The sequence below is a fragment of the Gossypium raimondii genome, chromosome 11 (genome assembly GCF_025698545.1).
Source record: "Gossypium raimondii isolate GPD5lz chromosome 11, ASM2569854v1, whole genome shotgun sequence".
NCBI lineage: Eukaryota > Viridiplantae > Streptophyta > Magnoliopsida > Malvales > Malvaceae > Gossypium > Gossypium raimondii.
The window spans coordinates 25575532-25598644 of record NC_068575.1 but is presented as its reverse complement, the minus strand read 5'-3'; the positions used below and the strand labels follow the sequence as shown (position 1 = coordinate 25598644).

The window sequence follows — 23113 nt, the reverse complement described above, 5'->3', positions numbered from 1 at the left end:
ACTGAACTATCTTTATGGGTAAACCTAGTTGTTTCTCCACTTCTGAATGGAACTCTTTAAGTTTATCAAAGGATTCACTCTTGCGGTGCATTAAGTACACATACCCATATCAAGAATAATCATCAATAAATGTTACAAAATATTCGTAACCAGCTCTTGACTAACACTCAATGGGCCACATACGTCAACGTCCACAAGTTCAAAGGGTTTCTTGGCCCTCGTTCTTTTTGAATTAAAAGATCGCTTAATCATCTTGCCTTCCAAGAAATATTCAAATTGTGGAAGATCAACTTTTTTAGGAGAACTTAAAGTGTCGTCTTTCACGATCTAGCAAGATTTACAATCTTGCGTTCAAAGCAAGATTCAAATTGCCAAAGGTGCGTCTCATTATAGTGAGAAGTTTTACGTCTTTTATTCAAATTTTTAGTCTCAAACAGTGTGTACATCTTTGGTTTGATAAAATAGAGATTATTTGACATCCATTTATTACAGATAAGTGTGCAATTTCTCACTGCAGAGAAAGCATTTCTCACTACAGAAAAAGCATTTTCACTTAGATAAGCCTTCAAGCTTCTTGGTTATCTTCCTTTACACTTGTGGTGGCCTACAGACCTAAGTCTTGCCTTTCTTAACGTCCCTTCCATTTTGAGGAAGAAGTGACAACTACATTTGTTTTTACTTTTTGGACTGGCTGACCACCATTCATCATCAACTCATGTGATTGTAACTCCTTCATGAGTTGTGTAAGCATCAAGGTCTTGTCCCCAATGTTATATTCGGCCCAAAAACATGCAAAATCCTTGGATAAGCTCTTGAATACCATCTCAATATGATTGTTCTAGTCTAAATTGGTCTCATTACCCATGGCCACAGCAAAGTATCCCATAAGAGTAATTATATGGTCTTTAACCGGAGTGTCAGACTTTTGCTGGGCCTTCATCAAACTAGTGATAGTCGACTGTTGAGCCAAGGCAAGTTGACCTCCAAACATGCTTTCTAGTTTGTCTAAAACCGCTTTGGTAGTCTTACAGCTCTTCAGTTCCACATAAAGGGTGTTGGTCTTACTTGCCAACATATAGCAATGAAGTATCTCATCAGACTCCTCCCAACGTTTTCTAGACTCAGCTTGAGTTGCCGAAGGACACTTATTATCAAAAATTCTTTTTAAGTTTCTCACAGCTTAAAAAATCATCAGGTTCCTTTTTCATTCTTTAATTATTTCAATTTTGTTTGTTCTTGGTAAGTATATTTAATAAGAGAGTAGGTGTCATTTTTTAAATGAAAATAAAACATTCATTCATTAATATATTTGTATTAAGAAAATAAAACATTCATTCATTAATATCTTTGTATATTTAATAAGAGAGTAGGTGTCATTTTTTAAATAAAATATCATCATACATATCACATAAGTAAAAGCATAAAAATTTAAATGACTCTGACTAGCCAAAGTTTACATGATTCAATCCTAGAAAAATAAAAAATTACAAAATTTACCCTAAATCATACTTTGGGCCTTCTATTTTACCACCACGGACTTCTACCGCGGTACTGGTCACGTTTCCATTCTCAACATCTTATTGTTGCCATCTTTTGATCGTTACCGCCGCCAGACATTGATGGGCCACCACCGAAATGTATAAAGTCATTGTTAGATTGTCATCGACCGCCATCAACCACCATCGTCGACCACCGTCATCAGCCTTCACTATCAGCCCTTGCTGTCAAGCATTACCATCAGTGTCTCATCAGTTTGTCTAGGTCTAGTTTGCATCATCTCGATCGGCATTGATACATGTCAAATCTTTATGTTCTTTAGAAAATCATAGGTTACAAATTCATATGTCTCTTACCAGCTCACATAATTTATTCTACAATAATAAAACTAAAATCTACGTGGAGATGATAGTCCATGATCTAGGAATCACAACTTTGCAAAATTACTTTATCATACATAATAATAAAATAATATTATACATCCATCTGCATACATTCCCCTAAACATGCATACAATTACAAGAATGTCAAATCTTCTTAAAATTAATCACACATTAAGAAGACAGAGAATTTCGGTCTTGATTTATACTATAAACATAGCACAACCTGACACTTAGATACCAATTGTTGGAAAAAAATCCAATTCAAAAACGGTTTTCTTGTATAGTGAAAAATAAAAATTTTGAAACTGAGCCGATTTGGATATTTATAACAATAAACCCATTCCCGAAATTGCACCTATGTTTTCAACTAGACTGGTCCTTGTCGTCCCTAGCTTTCAACTGAATGACATCCTCCACTATTCTCTTACCATGAACTGCTTCAGGTGTGAGCTCAAATGATTCAACTTAAACACAAGACTAGAAATTATTTTCTTTACTTTCAGTGTGAAAACAAAATCTCTTCTCAATAGAAACTGGTAGATTTGTTATTCCGGAAAATAGATTTACTACATAGAGAATAAACTCTCACTATTTCTAGATAGAGTAACAATATATTTAAGTTTTATATTTAGCCCTATCGGTGTCATCTATTTACAGGGTAAAGAAATAAAACTTTTGTTCAATAGTAGAAGTCTACTTCAAATAGAAAAACGAAGTCCTAGTCCAACTAGGAGTATAGGGGGCGACAATCCTAGTTAAACTAACTAGGGTTTTTGCCCCCTCTTAAACATGAGGGGCTTTTGGGCCTCTCCCATATTGGATCCAATTATAGGTACTTCCTGGACTTTTAACCCAGTACTTTATAATTTGATCTAACCCGATATTTATTTTTCTATTTCCCAAAATAACCATCTAAATTAATTTTCAACTTAAATCATTTTCTCAACCCAATTCTCACTTCATTAAAATCATAACGACTTTACTATAAAAGAATTATGAGAAAATATATTAAATATTTCTATATTCAACGAATGTATTATACCTAAATGATTTATTTCCATTTTCAAATTTTATTTAATTTGAAAACCGTAAATTCATTTCCAGGTCATTTTCATTTTGGAGAAAATCACATTCATTTCCAAATGTTTCACATTTCTCTATTCTTAACATTTCTATACATTTATGTTCATTTTATTCAACATGCAATTCATTTATGGTTTTAATGAGCTAGTGAAAGAACTGATTGGACATGCAATTAAGGCTCAAATGATTTATAATTAAGTTCTACCTTTTTGCCTATTAATTATAAAATCATTTAGTCACGAAGTCATTGCACTATAGTATTGTGACTAAGCTCTCCCCAATGGTATACCTTTACGAAAGCAACTCGATCCGTGCTTGTCCAATGACCTTATCATATGTGTGTTACCCTCATAAGATATCCTTAATCTCTTTGCGATTAATTCGTTCTTCCAATATGATCCTATTTTATCTCATGGTAACCATTATATCTTCCTTCATGAAAATTCAATTATTATCGAATAGTAATCAAGTCCTTCATCATAAAGATGAAGGACTTGTGGCCACATTTACTTTTCATCAACCATGTAATGCCAATTAGAGGATATCATTTACCTATATTTTAGGTTATGAATTCCATTGTTGTGAATGAAGCTACATACTATAGAATTCGTATACCCAATGCAATAGCTTTCGATTTTTTTATCTTTTTGAACTAAGGCTTTCACTTATGTCAAAGTATACGAGTCACACATACATAGTCTATGATCCACTCAAAATTAATGTATCCCATAATTTGAACGTCACAAGTGAATAAATTCATAAATGGATTTGGGATCTATTCTTCTTGGGTCTATTTCAATGTACTGTCAGTTCAGTTAGTCACATATATGTCTCTATTTTTTAGAAGTCATCTGTTTCAATGCCCAAGACAAGGCATCTCCTTAATTGGACTTGATAGGTGACATATTAATCTTTCAATTGGAATGCTCATTTCTAATTAAACTAAGGATAAATTTAAGTTCATCTACTAATATAAGTTGTCTTTTCGTATTACAATTCGACCATGTAATACCACCTTTTATTAGTTAAACATTAAACAAACAATGAGCTAACATTTTCTTTTATTTTGCTTTACATGCAAAAATTATATGAGGACAATATAGAAAGGGTATTAATGTCATTCATGAATGATTTTATTACCCAATCTATTCAAAAAAATTAAAAGTATACATAGGTGAAAATACTACATTCAAGGCACCAAATCCAACACCAAGCCCATCCAATCATTATCCTATCAGACCTACATCTTAGGGAAAATGGATGGCTCCGATGACATGGTCAAATGAAGTGTGGTACTCAATGAATTCGAGCTAGACTTCTCATCTCGCAAAGCAATGAAAACGAAGGCTTTAGCAAATTTCATTGTTGAATGTTCCTTTGCTAATTATTTAGAGACAAAAGGTGTGGCAGACTTGACGGAGGTTCAAAGGACTCCTACAAAACCTACCATTGAAAACAACCCAAGAATGGGTCATCTTGGGTTCTACATATATATGGTTTTTTGAGTAAGGTAGGTTCTAAAACAAGCATCTCGTTAGTTGATTCTGATGGTAATGAATGAGAAATATGGGCTTTTTTTTGTGTTCACTATGTCCAATAATGTTGTTGAATATGAAACCATGATAGTTGGTTTAGAATTTGCACAGAAACTAAAAGCTCAAAAACTTCATGTTTACACCAACTCCTAATTTATGGAAAAAAAATCGTGGAGAATATGAGGTTAAGGTTCCCATCTTATCAAAATACTACTCCATTGTAATGCAGTTATTACAAACCTTTCTAGAATTCAAGGTGGATAAAGTCTCCCAATCTGTAAATACAAAAGTTGATTTTCTATCACGTGTGGCATCTATAGTAGGTATTCTAGAGAGAGGTAGAATCCTATTAGAGCATAAAGAAATCCCTAACTACGACAAAGCACGATAGGTCTTCCACACAGACTCTGGGAATACGTAGATAATGTCATTAAAAAAATTCTTGTTCAATGACTCGACACGTTCTGATCTCAAAGAACTCAACCATATTTCCCACTTAGCCTCCTACTATATTCTTATTGGCGGAGTTTTATATAAGAAAACTTTCCTCCAACCACTTTTGAGATGCTTAGGACCTGTTAAAGCAGAATATGTGATGCAAGAAGCACATGAAGGTATCTGTGTTGATATGAATCTATATATTGATCTAGTAATAGATAATTCGTGTTGAGTTCAAGCCCACTTAACATGATATCCAAAGTTCAAGCCTTAGATGTGATTTTATCCCATCTCTCAACTAAATATTAAACAAAAATTTTAATTATATTGCAAAAAATACAATTATAAACAAATAATTATTGCATAAAAAAATAAAAACTAAATCAAATTGACACCCCAACAATTTAATATATAATTCAAGTTTAAAATACGTTTTAATTATTTACACTATTTATAAATTTTAAAAAATGATTTTAACACTATTAATAGTTGCATCTAAATTTTGAAATTTAAAATGTAGAATGACTAAATTCCTAAAATATGTAATTCAATGACATGTTATAATCATAGAATAAATTATAAAAGGAAACAAATATATTAGTAACATATTAATTAAGAAAATATTTCAGAAAATTCATGACCTTATACATGTCTTATAGGTAATACCTAGCATGGTTTTTTTTTCTTTTTTTCTTTTTTGATGAAAAGAGATTCTAAGAAGAAATCAGTTTGGCTAAAACAATGAAATGACAATTACGATTTATTGGCGCAATTAGTTATTTTTAAACAATTTTTTTTAAATCAGTTCGTTGGTTGAAATGGTCAGGTCACTGGTTTGCTAGTTTAATTGATCCAATCAGTTCGATAAAAGTTAGCTTAGTCAGCAAATCAAGGACTTTCATGAACATGACTTACCTTAAAGATGTGCTCATTTGGAAAATGCTCATTAATAGGAACAAGGGAGTGAGTTTCTTTTTGTTGCTCTAATCTGGATAGATGATCTGCCACTTGGTTTTCTACCCCCTTTCTATCATGGATTTAAGCATCAAGTTCTTGGAGTAAAAGTACCCATCGAATCAACTTTGGCTTAGCATATTTTTTCATTAGCACATACTTAATGGCTGAGTGATCAGTATAAACTGTCACCTTAATCCCTATAAGATACGAACAAAATTCGTCAAAAGCAAAAACAATAGCAAATACTTATTTTTCCTATAATCATACTGTTTAGTTGTGCTCCCGTCAAGGTTCTACTTGCATAGTTGATAGGATGAAAACTTTTATTCCTCTGTTGTCCATTACAACTCGTACCGCGAAGTCACTTGCGTTGCACATTAACTCAAAAAGAGACCTCCAATTTGGTGTAACAATGATCAGTGCTGAGATTAAATGATGTTTTAAATCATCATAAGATTTGAAGCACACCTCATCAAAGTTAAATATTGTGTCTTTCTCCAATAATTTGCAAAGTGGCTTGGAGATTTTGGAAATGTCCTTGATGAAACCCTGATAGAACCAAGCATGTCTCAGAAAACTCCTAATGCCTCTTACAAAAATCGGTGGTGGGATCGTTTCAATAACATCTATTTTTTCTTTTTCAAATTTTATTCATTATCTTGTTATTTTATTCCCCAAAATGATACATTCACTTACCATGCAATGACATTTCTCCCAATTAAAGACAAAGTTCATTTCTTCACATCGTCTTATTACCTTGGCTAAAGTATCTTAACATTTTATTTTTATTTTTATTTTTATTTTTCTCTCTCTTCTCAAATTTTGTTTCTGACATTAGTTCATTCCCTTCTCTACAACATTTCTTTTTCTTCTTTCCTTTTCATTTTCCCTGTTATCCTGTCCATAATATGTTGTTTGTATCATTGCATGTCAGAAATTTCATTGTTCTAGGTGCGATTTTGATAAGTGGGGTTTCAGTCGTCTCTAGGTTTCCAATTTTTAGGGTCGTTTGGATTTAATCTTTTTATGAAAATGTAATGGTATAGTTTGGGAATCTAAATTTTTGCGACCATTGTTGTATAGGAGAAGGTTGTGAAGCAGTGAATTTCGATCCAACTGCCTAAACGGTGTTAGTGGAAGTTTCTGGCGATGGTAAGTTAGGTGCACTATCAGATTATTATGGATAAATTCGTAAATTAAATTACTAATTCAGCGTTGGTATGCTATTTTTAAGGTTTCGAAGGTCTCAAGATGCCTATAGCATCAAAAATGAAACAGGTGTGTAACAGAAACACAGGAAAATGTGGTTTGATGAAAGCCAAAAAAGTGGCCTATCGACGCCACAGGGGCGTGTGTCCGGCCATGTGGTAGGCCTTGTGCAACATACGGTAGTATGATAAGAGTGGGTGTGGCCGTGTCGGTCACACGGGCAAGGCCAATTTTGGTGTGTGGGCCACACGGGCGTGTCGGCCAACACGGGCATGTGGACCCAAAATTCTAAAATTTTCCCTAGGGTTACATACATCGTTCGGATCAACTGTGGACCTTTGGTACGGTCGGTAAGGGTAAAACAAACCCTAATCCCTGATATTTGCTATTCTGATAGACTGATTTGAGCATTTAGAAATTTATATGTATGATTTGACTGGTTCGTAACAACATGAATGTAATCTATATATGAGCATGTGAGACATGTTAACTCTGTTATATCTTCATATATGTATTTTGTATCTATATATGGGGTGGGATTTGTATATGTGGAGGAAGTGTTCTATGATGTGACATTTCACCGATATACTGACACTATGTGGTGTGTAGGGATCGGTGGGTGTTTTATACCCAACATGGTGTGTTGGGATGGTCAGAGATGGTGTGTAGAGGATGGGGTAGGACTTTGCATATCTGTATGTTTCTGTTAATTCAATTCTGATATGATTTGATTCTGTTAAGGACTTATATCCGTTTCTGTTCTGATATACTGAGAAATATGAGTTTATGTATATGTATGACTCTGTTTAGTTACTCACTAAGTTTATGAAAACTCACATCTATTTCTCAGTTCTGTTTAAGTGATCCTCAAACATAGGCTAGTTAGTGCGGCTAAGTCTCAAAAGTGACCACGAGTTCACGAACTGGTTTAATTAACAGTTTTATATAAATCTTGGATTATTCTGACAATTTTTTAATTTCTAGACTATCTGGACTGTTTGTTTGTAATTTGGGTTTTGGATGCGTTTTGACTTTTAAACTGCAACGTTTGGCAAACAATGGTTTTACGCAAACAAATATTTTTGAAAACACAAGTTCAATTTTCAACTATAACGGCTTACAAACTTCCATTGCAAATTTACGTTTTATCTAAAAGGGAAATAATAAAATGTTTCATTAACAAGAATAATAATAATTTTTTCCGAAAATGTGAACTCTTTTAGAACAATTAATACGAGAAGTTTTAACACGAAAGTTTTATTTCAAAACCCTTCTTCATAACATTTTCAGATTCAGCCATAACGTCTAGGCCAGGTTTGGGGTATTACATTTAATGGTATCAGAGCCAGGTTACAAAAATAGAGTTATGAATTTTAGGTTCAAAATCATAATTGTAAAAAAAGTGGTTTTCAAACAAAGTTTGTTTCTTTTCTAGTTAAGTACGTTGTACACCAAGTCTCTGGTGTCAATCCTGTAAGTACTTCTAAGCTTAGAAATATTGTAGTTAGAACTGTCTAAAACTATACTGAGCTAGTCAGAGACTAAAAATTTTTAATGATTTTTGAAACTCCTGATAAATGTCTGAAGCATAAAACATTTGGTAATAAACACTGAAACTGATGTATAAAATTTCGTAATGTAGATACAATTTTAAAACAATGGGTGCTAGTTGAACGCGTAGTCGTGGTACTTGTGGGAGCGGTAGGTGTCGTAGGAGGATTCGAGCTGAGTCTTCCTCTTTGGGCAGTATGCCAAATCTAGATACGAGCGAGACTCTGACTACACCTATTGTCGAGATCGGGTCTCAAAGCCATTCAGTTGGGGACGACGCACTGTTTAGGGGTGTCATTAGAGTCACCCCTACCGTGGCTAAATACTGGTTGGAAGCCACTGAGAAAATAATGAATGATACCGACTACACTTCTGAGTAGAAACTAAAATGTACAATTTTTTTGCTTCGCGATGAGGCATACTAGTGGTGGTTATCAGTTTAGGAGGGTACTCAACCGGATCATCTTAGTTGGGAGTATTTTAAAAGTGCCTTCCAGAGGAAGTATGTGAGAGTAAGTTATGTGGATGCTCGCAGACGTGAGTTCATGAATCTAATGCAAGGTGATAGGACTGTGGCTGAGTATGAAGCTAAATTTCTAAGACTGAGCTGCTATGCTCGAGGGATTGTGGCATCTGAGTACGAGAAATGTGCCTACTTTGAGGATGGTTTTAAGGACAGTTTGAGGGTTTTAATAGCTCCGCAGAGGGAGCAAGAGTTTATTGTTCTGGTGAATAAGACGAATATTGCCGAATAGGTTAAGCGCGTGGAGCGCACAAAAGGGATCGTGAGAGAGGCAATAATAAGAGAGATTCGGAGCCCTCTAATTCTGCTTAGAGACCTAAGAAACATGCCAGACCTGATAGGCCTTCTAGAGTGGGAGTTCTAGTTGCTCCTATTGGGATTCAGCCATGCAATGACTGTGGTAGGTGTCATCCAGGCGAGTGTTGGAAGAGAATAGGAGCATGTCTATGCTGTGGGTCAATGGATCATTGGATTAGAGACTGTCTACAGAATTTTGATCAGATGCAAACTTAGTTTCGGGTTTTGTTCAGCCACAGAAGGCAATACAGTAGCCACCTAGGAGTCGTGGTTCGGCTAAGGGTGGTAATGGTTTGGGTAGAGGACAGAGAGCACTAGGTAGAGGTGCTAATCAAACTAAGGCGAGACAGCCTGCGCTGGTATATGCTGCTCGACGCTGAGAGGACAAAGACGCCCCTGATGTAATTACGGGTACGTTCCTTATATTTGATGTTCTTTATACTGCTTTGATAGATATAGGGTCAACACACTCGTATATAGCTAGTTCTGTCTCTGGTAACTTGGGAATTACTGTTGAGAGTACTTTGGGTGAGATTTATGTATTGAGTCTGCTGGGTCAATCAGTTCGGGTAAATAGACTTTATAGAAATGTTCCGCTAGAAGTACAATGGGTTGTGTTTCCAACAACTCTAATGGAGTTACCATTTGGGGAATTTGATTTGATTCTGGGAATGGACTGGCTGGAAGAGCACCGAGTTTGTTTGGATTGCATGACTAAAAGGGTAGTTCTGAGAATCGAGGATGATGTGGAAATTATTCTGATCAGCGACGTCAAGATTACTTGTCTAACGTAATCTCCGCTCTAGTGGCCGAAAAACTTGTTCGGAAAGGGTGTAAAGCATATCTAGCCTTTGTAAGTCTCAGCTTTTGGGGACTCTTCTGTCGAAAATATTAGAACACTGAGGGAATTTCTGGATGTATTTTCTTATGAGCTACCGGGTTTACCTCCGAATCGAAAAGTTGAGTTTGGCATTGAGCTTCTACTGGGTACAACTCTGGCGTCCATCGCTCCATTTCAAATGGCACTGAAAGAGCTTATAAAGGTAAAGGCTTAGCTTGAAGAGCTTCTGGATCGTGGGTTCATTCATCCTAGTGTGTCTCCATGGGGGGCATCTATTTTTTTCATAAAGAAAAAGGACAGTACCATGAGGATGTGTATCAATTACCGACAGTTCAATTACTTAATTGTGAAGAATACGTACCCACATCCGAGGATTGACGATCTATTTGATCAGTTTCATAGGGCTTCAGTATTCTCGAAGATAGATTTCTATTCTAGGTATCACCAGCCTAGGGTTAAGGAAGCTGATATCTTTAAAACAGCTTTTAGGACTCATTATGGGCACTACGAGTTCCTAGTCATACCTTTTCGTTTGTCGAATGCTCCGGCTGCATTCATGTATCTGATGAATCGAGTTTTCTAGCCGTATTTGGATCAATTTATCATAGTTTTTATCGATGATATTCTGGCATACTCTAAGACTGAGGATGAGGATGATGAGCATCTTAGAGTAGTGGTTCAGATACTTCAAGAGAAACAACTTTATGCTAAGTTGAGAAATTGTGAATTCTGGTTACGAAAAGTGACATTTCTAGGGCATGTGGTTTCTACTAAAGGGATCCAAGTTGATCTTAGAAAGATTGAAGATGTACTTGATAAGAAACAACCTAAGAATGTTTCTAAGATCCGTATTTTTCTGGGTCTTGCAGGTTATTATTGGAGGTTTATTGAGGGGTTCTCGTTGATTGCAACTCCTCTGACTAAGCTTCTACATAAGAATGTTCCTTTTGTCTGGACTGATGCGCAACAATCGAGCTTTGAGAAGCTCAAGTCTGTTTTGACTAAGGCTACTGCTCTGATACAACCTAAATCTAGTAAAGAGTTTGTGGTTTAAGTGATGAGTCGCACATCGGTTTGGGATGTGTACTGATGTAAGATGGTAAGGTTATGGCTTATACATCCCAGCAACTTAAGTCACACAAGGGAAATTATCCGACGCATGATCTCGAGTTGGCTGCTGTGGTTTTTGCCTTAAAGATTTGGAGGCATTATCTATATGGTGAGAAGTATATCATCTATACCGATCACAAGACTCTTAAGTACCACATTACTCAAAAGGAGTTGAACCTTGGGCAACGTAGATGGATTGAGCTACTTAAGGATTACGACTACACGATAAAGTATCATCCTGGTAAGGTTAATGTGGTGGTCGATGCTCTCAATTGTAGAGCAATGTCTAATCTAAATGCGATGTTTGCTTGTCTCAGTTTGTTTGATGATAGGAGTCTGTTAGCCGAGTTGCCAATTAAGCCAACTTCGATTTATCAAATTCAGGATAAATACTTAGGGGATGATTCTCAGGTTCTGCGTTTTCGTCAAGTTGAGGGTGGCAGTACATCTGATTTTGGGCTAAAAAATGATGGGGTTTTCTGGTTTTCTATACCAAATGATTCCGACCTGAGACATTCGATTCTGAAGGAAGCGCATAGTAGCCATTATGCTATGCATCCCGGTGGAAATAAAATGTATCGAGATCTCCAGAAACTGTACTGGTGGCCTAGTTTAAAATGAGAGGTAAGAGATTTTGTTACTCGTTGTCTGACTTCCAGCAAGTTAAGGCTGAACACCAGTTGCCTTCGGGTTTTCTTCAATCCGTTAAGATTCCCATATAGAAATAGGAACGTGTGACGATGGACTTCGTTTGTAGGTTGCCTTTGACACTTACTAAGAAGGATTTTGTTTAGGTCATCATGGACCGATTGACCAAGTCCGCCCATTTCATTACGGTTAGGACATATTACTCACTGCAGAAGTTGGTCAAGCTCTACATTTCTGAGATTCTAAGACTTCACGAGGTTTCGATTTCGTCAATTTCTAATAGGGATCCTCGTTTCACTTCTCAATTTTGGAACAAACTTCATAAAACTCTAGGTTTGAGATCAGACTTCAGTACTGCGTTCCATCATCAAATCGATGGTCAACCTAAGAATGTGATTTAGATACTAGAGGATATGCTTCGAAGTTGTATAATTGATTTTTGAGGGAGTTGGAAGGATTTTCTACCTTTAGCTAAATTTAACTACAATAATAGTTTTTCAATCTAGCATTCAGATGACACCTTACAAGGCATTGTATGGTCGTAAGTTTTGTACTCCATTGTGTTGGACTAAGTTAGGTAAATGACGGGTTTTGGGTCCTGAGTTGGTTTCCAAAACTGAAGATAAAGTCAGATTATTTCAGGATCGTCTTAAGGCAGCTTCTAATAGACAGAAGTCATATGCAGATCTAAAAAGGAGGGAAATTGAATACTCCGTGGGTGACTTAATTTTTTTAAGGTATCTCTGTGAAAGAAGGTTAGACGTAAGGGTTCTGAAGCGTGTAGGACCAGTTGCTTATCAATTGGAGCTACATCCGGAGTTAGATCATATCCATGACGTATTTCATGTCTCTATGTTGAGGCGGTATTGATCTGAGCCATCTCACATTATTTCTCTTGAAGAGATCAAGGTTTGATTGGATTTGACATTTGAGGAAAAGCCGATTCAAATTTTGGATCGAGATGTAAAAATTCTAAGGAGAAATTCTATTCCGTTGGTTAAGGTGCTATGGCGGAATCATGGCACTAAGGAAGCTACATGGGAACCTGAGGACTTAATGCATCAGCAATATCTGTATCTGTTCAAATCAGGTAAATTTCGAGACCGAAATTTTCTTTTAAGGGTAGAGTTGTAACGCCCTGGTTAATTTAACTTTGTTTTTGTGAAAACTATCATAAATATGTATCTGTTTTAGTGGCTAAGTTTTTTTGATTGTGTGTTTGAGGTCTTAGGTTCAAGTCCCATTGTTGAAATTTTTTGCTATTTTTGGTCCTCCCAGCCTATTCCTTGGTGGTTCAGCTTATATTTTATTACTAGTCAAATCATATTAGAATGAGTCTGCTGGTTCAAGTGGAAAAGTGTTAGCTTACCCTAAAGTCTCGTGTTAGAATCCCTGTGTGAGTTGGATGATAATTTTTGCTTCAGTGGTGTGATAAAGGTTCGATGGAACCAAAACTTTTAGGTTGCTAGATGAGGATCAAGTTGTGGGTTAGTGGAGATTTAATTGTTAGTGGGGGTTAGAATTTTCTTAACATTTTATTTTTATTTCTCTCTCTCTTCTCAAATTTTGTTTCTTACGTTAGTTCCTTCCCTTATCTGCAGCATTTCTTTTTCTTCTTTCCTTTTCATTTTCCCCGCAATCCTGTCCATAATTTGTTGTTCGTATCGTTGCATTTCAAAAATTTCGGTGTTTTATGTGTGATTTTGGTAAGTGGGGTTTCACTCGTCTGTAGGTTTCGGTTTCTGTAGGGTCATTTAGATTTAATCTTTTTATAAAAGCGTAATGGTGTAGTTTGGGAATTTGATTTTCTGTGACCATTGTTGTGTAGGAGAAGGTTTTAAAACAGTGAGTTTCGCTCCAGGTACCTAAATGGTGTTAGTGGAAGTTTCCGTTGGCAGTAAGTTAGGTGCATTGTCGAATTATTTGTGGATGAATTGGTAAATTATAATTGCTAATTCAGTGTTGGTATGTTATTTTTAGGGTTTTAGAGGTCTCAGAATTGTTGTAGCATAAAAAACAAACCAAGCGTGTAACGGAAACACGAGAAAATGAGGTTCGGTGAAAGCGAAAAAGTGGCCTATCAACGATACACGGGCGTGTGCCCGATCGTGTGGTAAGTCATGTGACGGGAGTGGGTGTGGCCATGTGAGTCACACGGGCTAAGTTGATTTTGGTATGTGGGTCACACCGGCAAGGCCAATTTGGGTGTGTGGGCCCACACGGGCAAGCCACACAGACATGTGAGCCCAAAATTCTAAAATTTTCCTTAAGGTCACATAAGTCATTCGGATCGACTGTTGGCCTTTCGTACAGTCGGTAAAGGTAAAACAAACCCTAATGCATGATATCTATTATTTTGATAGACTGATTTTAGCATTTAGAAATTTATATGCATGATTTGACTGGTTCGTAATAACATGAATGTAATCTGTATATAAGAATGCGGGACATGTTAACTCTAGTATATCTGTATTATGTATCTGTACATGTGGTGGGATTTGTATATATGGATGAAGTGTTCTATGAGGCGACATTTCGCCGATATACTACTAGCTTAGCTGCAAACTATTCTGATAAGTGTTGTAAAGACACTATGTGGTGTGTAGGGATGAGTGGATGTTTTATACCCCACATGGTGTGTTGGGATGGTCGAAGATGGTGTGTAGAGTATGGGGGTAGGACTTTGCATATCTGTATGTTTCTGATAATCCGATTCTGATATGATCTGATTCTGTTAAGGACTTATGTCCGCTTCTGTTCTGATATACTGAGAAATTTGAGATTATGTATGACTCTGTTTAGGTACATACTGAGTTTATGACAACTCACATTTTTTTGTCGATTCTGTTCAGGTAATCCTCAGACATAGGCGGGTCGGTGCGGCGGAGTCTCAACTGTGACCATGAGTTCGCGAACTGGTTTAATTAACGGTTTTATTTAAATCCTGGATTATTCTAAGAATTTTGTAAATTATGGACTCTCTAGACTGTTTGTTTATATTTTGGGTTTTGGATGCATTTTGACTTTTAAACTGCAACGTTTGGCAAACAACAGTTTTACGCAAACAAATGTTTTTGAAAACACAAGCTCGATTTTCAACTATAACGACTTACAAACTTCAATTGCAAATTTACGTTTTACTTAAAAAGGCAATAATTGACAGTTTCATTAACGAGAATAATAATAAGTTTTTCTGAAAATGTGAACTCTTTTAGAATAATTAATACGAGAAGTTTTAACACGAAAGTTTTGTTTCAAAACCCTTCTTCATAACATTCTCAGATTTAGCCATAACGTCTAGACCGAGTTTGGGGTGTTACACTGCAAGTCTGTCTAACATTTGATATAAGAATGGAAATAGAAAATGATATTTCTGAGTTGCTTTCTTTAACTTTCATTAATCCACACAGATCCTCCAACTCATAATTGTCTTAGTCAAAATTAGCTCATTGTTCTCATTCTCCACAATTGTAATGCCTCTTTTCTTTAGCACACATTAGACTGGCTTACCCATGAGTTATCAGAGATGAGGTAAAAAATCCTGCATCTAACCACTTGATATTTTTTTCTTAACCACCTCTTTCATAATCGGGTTTAGCCTTCTCTGTCCATCAATCGTTTCTTTTTTGCCATCTTCTAATATGATTTTATGTATGCACAGAGATGGGTTAATACCTCTGATTACCCTTTTGAATTTCTTTAAAACCTTAATCAACTTTTCGTCTTGCCTCTTGATTAATTCAGTTGAAATTATCACAAGTAAAGTCGAAGAGTTTCACAAATAAACATATTTCAAATGGGAAGGAAATACCTTTAACTCCAGCATGAGTGGTTCCTCAATCGAAGCCTTCAGTTGTGTATACTAACGAAGTGCTAACTCCAATGATTCAAAATGAGATTGCAATGTAAATCCATTCAATTTTGCTTCTAATGCAACTAGATTTTCATCATCTTGATCACTTAGTAGGTTAGGTGCTAGAATTTGCTCCAACGGGTCATTTGTAGAAACTAGGGATTCTCTCTTAGTCATAGTAGAACATTCTTCACCTGCATTAGGAAATCTCATAGCTTGAAAGACATTAAAGGTTACTTGATCATCTTGGTCTCGCATGGTGAGTTCTTCTTTTTGGACATTGATTAATATTCTACTAATTGCTAATAAAGGCCTCCCTAAGATGATAGAGACTTCTTTATCTTCTTCAAAATCCAAAATAAGAAAGTTATCAAGAAATATAAACTTATCTACACATACCAAAACATCTTCAATCTTCCCTTCAGGATGTGCTATCGATTTGTCTATTAATTGAAGTGTAGCTGTCGTTGGTCTAACTTCACCAATACCCAATCGTTTAAATACAAACATGGGTATTAAGTTTATACTTACTCCCAAATCACATAATGCCATATGATAATAAGAGTCACTAATATTGTATAGTATGGTGAAACCCCCAGGTTTTTTCATCTTCGAGGGCAGGTTGTTTTGTAGAAATGCCCTACATTCCTTCATCAAGGCCACTGTCTCAAATTCCCTCAATCTTCTCTTCTTAGAAAGGATATGTTTCATAAACTTAACATAATTTGGCATTTGCTCCAAAGCTTCTACCAACAGAATGTTGATATGTAGTTATTTTAGTACATCAAAGAACTTCTTAAATTATACTTCTTGCTTTTGCTTCTGGAATATTTGAGGATAAGAAGGTGGTGGAATTTTAACCTTAACCGAATAGATTTTCTAAGGTGATGATGTTTTTGCATTTGCCGTAGGTGTTGAACCTTCAAGACTACTTTACTGTGCTTGTGCTTCGATAGGGGTCATAGTAGCACACTTTTACACTGTGGGAATTTTAACATTTGGTTTACCTTCTTCCCAATTTTAAGCAACAACAGGCTCATCTTCAACTTCAACAACCTTAGGTTCCAACTCTTTCCACTCTTCAAGGTGATAAATTTACACTGTTATTTTCCTAAACTTTTCAAATTTTTAGTGTCACTTGGGAAAGCACCCTAAGACCTGCTTCTTAACTCGTTAGTTAGTTGTCTCATTTGGTTCTCTAAATTCCTTAGAGCTACATCATTTTTTACCATATATTCTTTTAATAAATTCTCCAAACTGTTGGAAGATTCAGCTAATGGAGGTTTCTAAACTTGTTGAAGAAACCATGCCGGTTGATTCAATCATGAAGGCATGTAGGAGTTACTCAGTCCTAACCCTTGGTTACTCCATGATAAATTTGGATATTTTCACCATGAACGATTGAAATAATTTGATTGTGGACCTGGACCATTATTATTCTAATTTCTGTTTCCCTAATAGTAGATATATTTTGGATTTGATGTGTAACACCCCAAAATAAGGCCTAGGAGTTTTAAGGGTAATTTAGGAATTTTAGCCTTAGAGTGTTTGGAATTTTGCAACATTGTTTTATCGGTAATGTTTTTTACTATGACTTTTAGAAAATTAAATTAATTTCTGAAAATGAGTTTTAAATACATTTAATTTTGAAAAAAGGACTGATTTGTAAAAGAGTCTAAACTTAGAGTTTTTAAGAGGCAATTAGACTAGATTTTAAAATCCAATCTAAAAACCCCTATTTATAGTTTTATTTTCACTTTAGTCTTCTCCTCTTCTCATACTTGTGTCATCCATAGTTCTCCCAACTCTCCCAATCAATTTTGAATTCAAAAATCCTAATTCCTTTTGTTTTCTATCATCTCTTAGGTTATAAAACTCTAGAAGTTAAGAAAAACACCTAAAAACACCATAGTTTTCTCTATTGTCAAGATTTTGGGTTTTTCAAGTGTTCACTCAAACTCTTGGATTTTCATCAACTAATGTAACAATTTGATTCCTTATGAGTTTCTAATGTTATTTAGTCTTTAAAACTAAATTTTTAGCCATTAAATCGTATGTTTTGAATAAAAGTTAAAAATTGAGTCGTTAATGGTGAGTTTCAAGATTTTGAGTAAAAATGTAGCTTCAAAGCATTTTTCAATTAGTTTTGACATGATTAAGAGGTTTCTAAACTTACTTTGAATTTTCATTAAAGATTTCTTAAGTTTTAATGAATTTTGGAAAATAGCCATAAAACATGTCAGAAAAGTCGATACAATGAATTGAGTATTTAATTATAGTTTAAAGGTTAAGAATTAGTTGTAGATGAATTATAAGATGAGCAAAATTGGTTTTAGGCAAAAAGATTGAATATAGACCGATATATTTGAGTTTTAAGTTGGCTATGTTAAAGGTTTCGGTTACATGAGAACTTAGTTTAGGCTTATGTTTTTGGATTGTTTGTGGAGAGTTCTTAGCTAATTATTGAACGCATTGTTATGTAAATTGTTGTGTTGAAGTTCAAGATTCGATAAGACCTTCTATGAGTAAAGATAAAGCCAACGAAAAGCTAGTTTGAGCTTTCGGCTTTTCGACGAAAGCGTAATTGGTGAGTGTTTAGAATAATTTCTTGTGGACATGATCCAATACGTTATTTGGGAATTTAGTAGTAGCCTAAACCCCTACTGTAAATTCTGAGTGTAAGCTTTCTCATACCTATGTTATCTTGTAAACTATGTGATTATGTGTTTGTGAATATGTGAATTGAGATAAGATGCTATAACATGTGATATGTGGTTATAATAACCGTTGTGAAAGTGCAAATGTGTACATTTTATGTATATTTAAATGTTAGTGACAGTGTTTTGCTAAATATGCAACTATGAAGTGATAGTTCATGGATAACCAATAAGTGATATGTGTTTGATTTCAAATATTTTGGCCTTGTGATCTTGAAATCATTAGATATAGTTGGCATGCCATAGGATTGTAAGTACTCACCTATATGTATACTGATTTTTAGCATTGAGGCCTTGGGACATATTGGAGGGATAAGGGACTGTGAGCTAAGCTTCATTCAACGAGACATGTGAGGGGAAATAAGGAGAGTGTTAGCTTTATGCTTCACTTTTGGGGCATGTTTGACTCTATGAGTTTATGTGGTATGTTAGAGATTCGTGTATTCGACCAGTGATGATAAAGCTCACTTTTATGTTTCATAGCTCAAATGCCAAATTATCTTAAATTATGAATATATATGTACCGTGATATGTGTTTATATGACATGTGACCATTATGTAATTTGTCTATAAAATGATTATATGAGTATTGGGATATATGCTTGAATGTTATGTGATCATATGAGTATTGTGATATGTGCTTGAACATTATGTAATTATATGAGTATTATGATATATGCTTAAATGCTAAGTGATTATATGTGTAATGTGATATATGCTCAAAAGTGAATATGTTTACCATGTAAAAGAGCTAGTAATAATGTACGAGTAAATATAATATGACACTAGAGTTGGAACTGTTGAGGTTATGCTATATGGTTGTTTCGTTGACGCTTGATGAATTGTTTGCATTGTGGTTATTCTGAGCATTCACTGCGCTTGTTAAGCTCACCCACTCCTTTTAAACCATTGCAGATTAGTTGTGTGTCGGTATGAGCGGCATGGTTCCAAGGGGTGATCTAAGCAATTCTGTTTCCATTTTACCGTAGGTGTTACTGTTATTTGTTTACGTTTTGGGAATAAGGCAATGTGGTAGACTTTTAATGATATTTATCATGATGTTTTGGAAGTTCCATAGCTTAATTGCTCTTAGTATTTTGAGAATTGAATTGTATTATGTCAATTATCGTTTGAACTTATTTTCCATGTTTAAGACTACTATTATGGCCGTTTTGATGTTTATTTGATGATGATATGATAGCATGATGGATTGGTATATGTTGGAATGATATATATGCTCAATTATGTTGTATTCTTTTGGTATAGAGCAGAGGCATCGATATTCGTATTTTAAAATTGATACCTCTATGTTTTGAAAAGTGCAGGGAAGTTAGAGTAGAGATTTGGTATCGATACCCTATCACGAGTATCAATACTCGAGGTAATTTTATCGATACTTTTACAAAGGTATCGATATTTTCTGAGACTTTCATTTTAGACAAGAAATAGAATGTTGATTTGGTATCGATTTTCCAAGCTGTATCAATACCACTTGAGGAAAATATTGATACCCATGTTCTAGTATTGATACCTACGTGATTGTCTTGGAAATTTTTCTACGTGATCCTAATGCTTGTTCAATTAATACTATAAGTTTTTTTTAAATAATGTTTAGCATGTTTTAATGATGATTGATTAATGTTAGACTACAAATTTATAAGATCACTGATAAAGAGGATGATTTCTTAATAATGTGACAATTTACTATGAGTATGACATGAGATGGTGGTGTGGCATCTTTATATTCCGGCTTGGCAACCAGACCGGGTATAGGGTGTTACATGATGGGCAGTTCTCAAACAGATGGCCATCTCCACAATAAACACATTAGATGTTTTCAATTTAGCTTGGCTACTGACATGTCATGTTAGCCTTGAAACCATTAGTAGTAATGTTCTTAAGCATAGAAGTCATAGAAGATAGTTGGGCTGCCAATGAAGTAAGTGCATCGACTTCATGAAATTTGGTCACTCTTCTTCCTATGGCTACTCGATTAGTCAACCACTGATTATTGTTTCTAGAAATCCTTTCAAGGATCTCATTTGCTTCATTGTACGATTTCGAAAGAAGAGATCCATTGACTGAAGTGTCTACCACCATTCTTGTATGTATATTGATACCATTGTAAAAAGTCTCTAACTAAATACAATGAGGAATGTCATAGTGAGGAGATTTTTGCAATAGCTTATTAAATCGTTCCCATGCATCATAAAGAGATTCTTCGACAAGTTGCTGAAATGTAGTGATTTCATTTCTAAGCTTGGCATTCTTGCTCAGTGGAAAATACTTCATCAAGAATCATTCAACCAATTCTTGCCATGTAGATACAGAATCAAGTGTCAAGGAATTCAACCATGCTCATGCTCTATCTCTTCATGAGTATGGGAGTAACATGAATCTCAAAACGTCCTCTATTACTCCGGCCAATTTGAATAAGTTGCTTACTTCCATAAATAAGTGGAGATGAAGGTGTGGATCTTCAGCAGGCATCCCACTAAATTGGCTCACAATTTGCAACATTTGAAATGCAACTGACTTCAATTTGAACTGAGGTGCCTCAATTTCAAGTCTCACAATACTTGGATTTAATTCATTGAAAAGAGGCACAACATATTAACAGATGGCACGGTCTTTGTCATCAATAACACTGATCGGATTTTGAGCGTTATGAGCAACTCTTTAATCTTATTATGTTAAATATGATTATTACCTTCAAATTTAACCTAAACAGTATTAAAATGAGGTTGGAGAAAGTTCTAATCAAAGTTTTATGCTAACAAGATTTTTGTTGTTTTAAGGAAGTCGTTTGGTTTACAAAATGTAAGACATTTTTTTAATAATAGGATTACCATAATTTAAAATTATTTAACATATTATTGAGCATATTGTATTACTCTATTTGATTCTGGAATGTAAATTTTATTGTTTGGTTGTTATAATATATGATTACCTAATAACATATTTAGTAAATTGTTCTCATAGAATTTACTGTTATTTTTTATTTTTATAATAAAAAGTTGAAGCTTATAGTACTTTATTTTTACTAAAAATGAATCAACAGGTGTTGGATGGGAAAAATTGTTGATTAAAGTTAACACTTGAAAAATTCAAATTACTCCAAAACACACGAGATAAAAGGTAAGTAAGCTCTTCAAGGTAATTGCACATAAAGTACTATTTTAAGGGTGTATTTGAATTTTAAACAACCTTTATGTTGGTGAAATTGGATGCAAACCGTTGAGTACCAAATGCGGTTGGGGTGCAATTTTATTTACTGCTCCTCCAGTGGGTCAGGTTTATTGAAAGTCAAATGTATCCTATTGGCATGTAAAGTTACACTTTACCCTTCTTTTCTTTTCTTTTTATTATATTTTTCATTTTATTAATTTTTTCATTTATTATTTTTACTTTAAAATTTATTGTTATAAAAGTTTTGAAAAGTTAAATTATTTAAATATATGTTTTATTTTATGTGATGCTCCTTCCATCCAAATATACTCATTAAATTAGGTTTTATTAAAATTTTGGATTAATTATCAATGAGATTTTGATAATATTGACAAAATTTAAGGTTTCTCAGGGCAAATTTAGGAGATCCTCCTACATTTTGTAAAATTTTCTTTAATTTCTTTTGAGCTTTTAAAACTTTTATTTTGATATTATAATAATATCTAAAAAGAATACATTTTGTTTTGCATCCTAGAGGTTTTAAATTTTTAATTTTTATAGGTTTTATAATTTTTTATGATAATTTTAGTAATAGTTTTAATTTAATTTGGTAAACTAATAGAAACGAGTATTTAGATATTAGTTTGGTAAAAATAAAGTTAAATAATTGCAATATCTATGTATAAATAATATCTAAATATTAATTTCGTTAAAATATAAATTATAATAATTATAAGATTTAATATAAATTGAGTATTTAAATTATTTTATTTTTCCTAATTTTGATTATCAAGATTAACTCAATTTAAAATACCTTGTTGAAAGTATGGGTTTTGCCTATTTCGATTATGTATATTATATATAAATATTCCCTTTAATAACATTTCGGCTTCATTCACGAGGCTCCGTTTGATTTTAGGAAACGGAGATCATTTTATTTTAATTTCTATTTTGCTTTTTATTTTTGTTTTCTTGAAAAATAAAAATGTTGAATAAAGCATGTTAGGTTGAAATTCTTAAAATGTTTCTTGAAAAATAAAAAAAAAATGAAATTATGTAAAAATTTGAAAAATAAAGTTGTTTTTATTATTTTCATTAAAAATGCTTTGTAAAATGAAAACGATGAAAATGGAGTGTTTTTACTTTAAATAAATCAACTCTAGTTCAAACTCATATAAACAAAAAAATATCTTTTTTTTAAACAAATTTTCAAATATTAAATATGATACCCTGATACAAACACTACACCAAAACAGGCTTTTAGCGGCGCTTTTTTAGGGCTATAGCGGCGTTTTTTAGCGCC

General features: G+C 34.2%; 1 protein-coding gene and 1 non-coding gene across 2 annotated transcripts; both read left to right on the top strand.

The window, feature by feature from the left end:
- Nucleotides 1–9064: 9064 nt before the first annotated feature.
- On the top strand, nt 9065–11368 carry LOC105801150 (uncharacterized). Its single transcript, XM_012632486.1, has 6 exons — nt 9065–9100; nt 9151–9381; nt 9489–9576; nt 9927–10263; nt 10369–10516; nt 10898–11368. Exons 1-6 carry the CDS (start codon nt 9065–9067, stop codon nt 11366–11368), a joined length of 1311 nt encoding a protein of 436 aa, XP_012487940.1.
- Nucleotides 11369–20797: 9429 nt separating this feature from the next.
- On the top strand, nt 20798–20904 carry LOC128035046 (small nucleolar RNA R71). Its single transcript, XR_008191450.1, has one exon. It is a non-coding gene; the product is annotated as a small nucleolar RNA R71 (small nucleolar RNA).
- The last annotated feature ends 2209 nt before the right edge of the window (nt 20905–23113 follow it).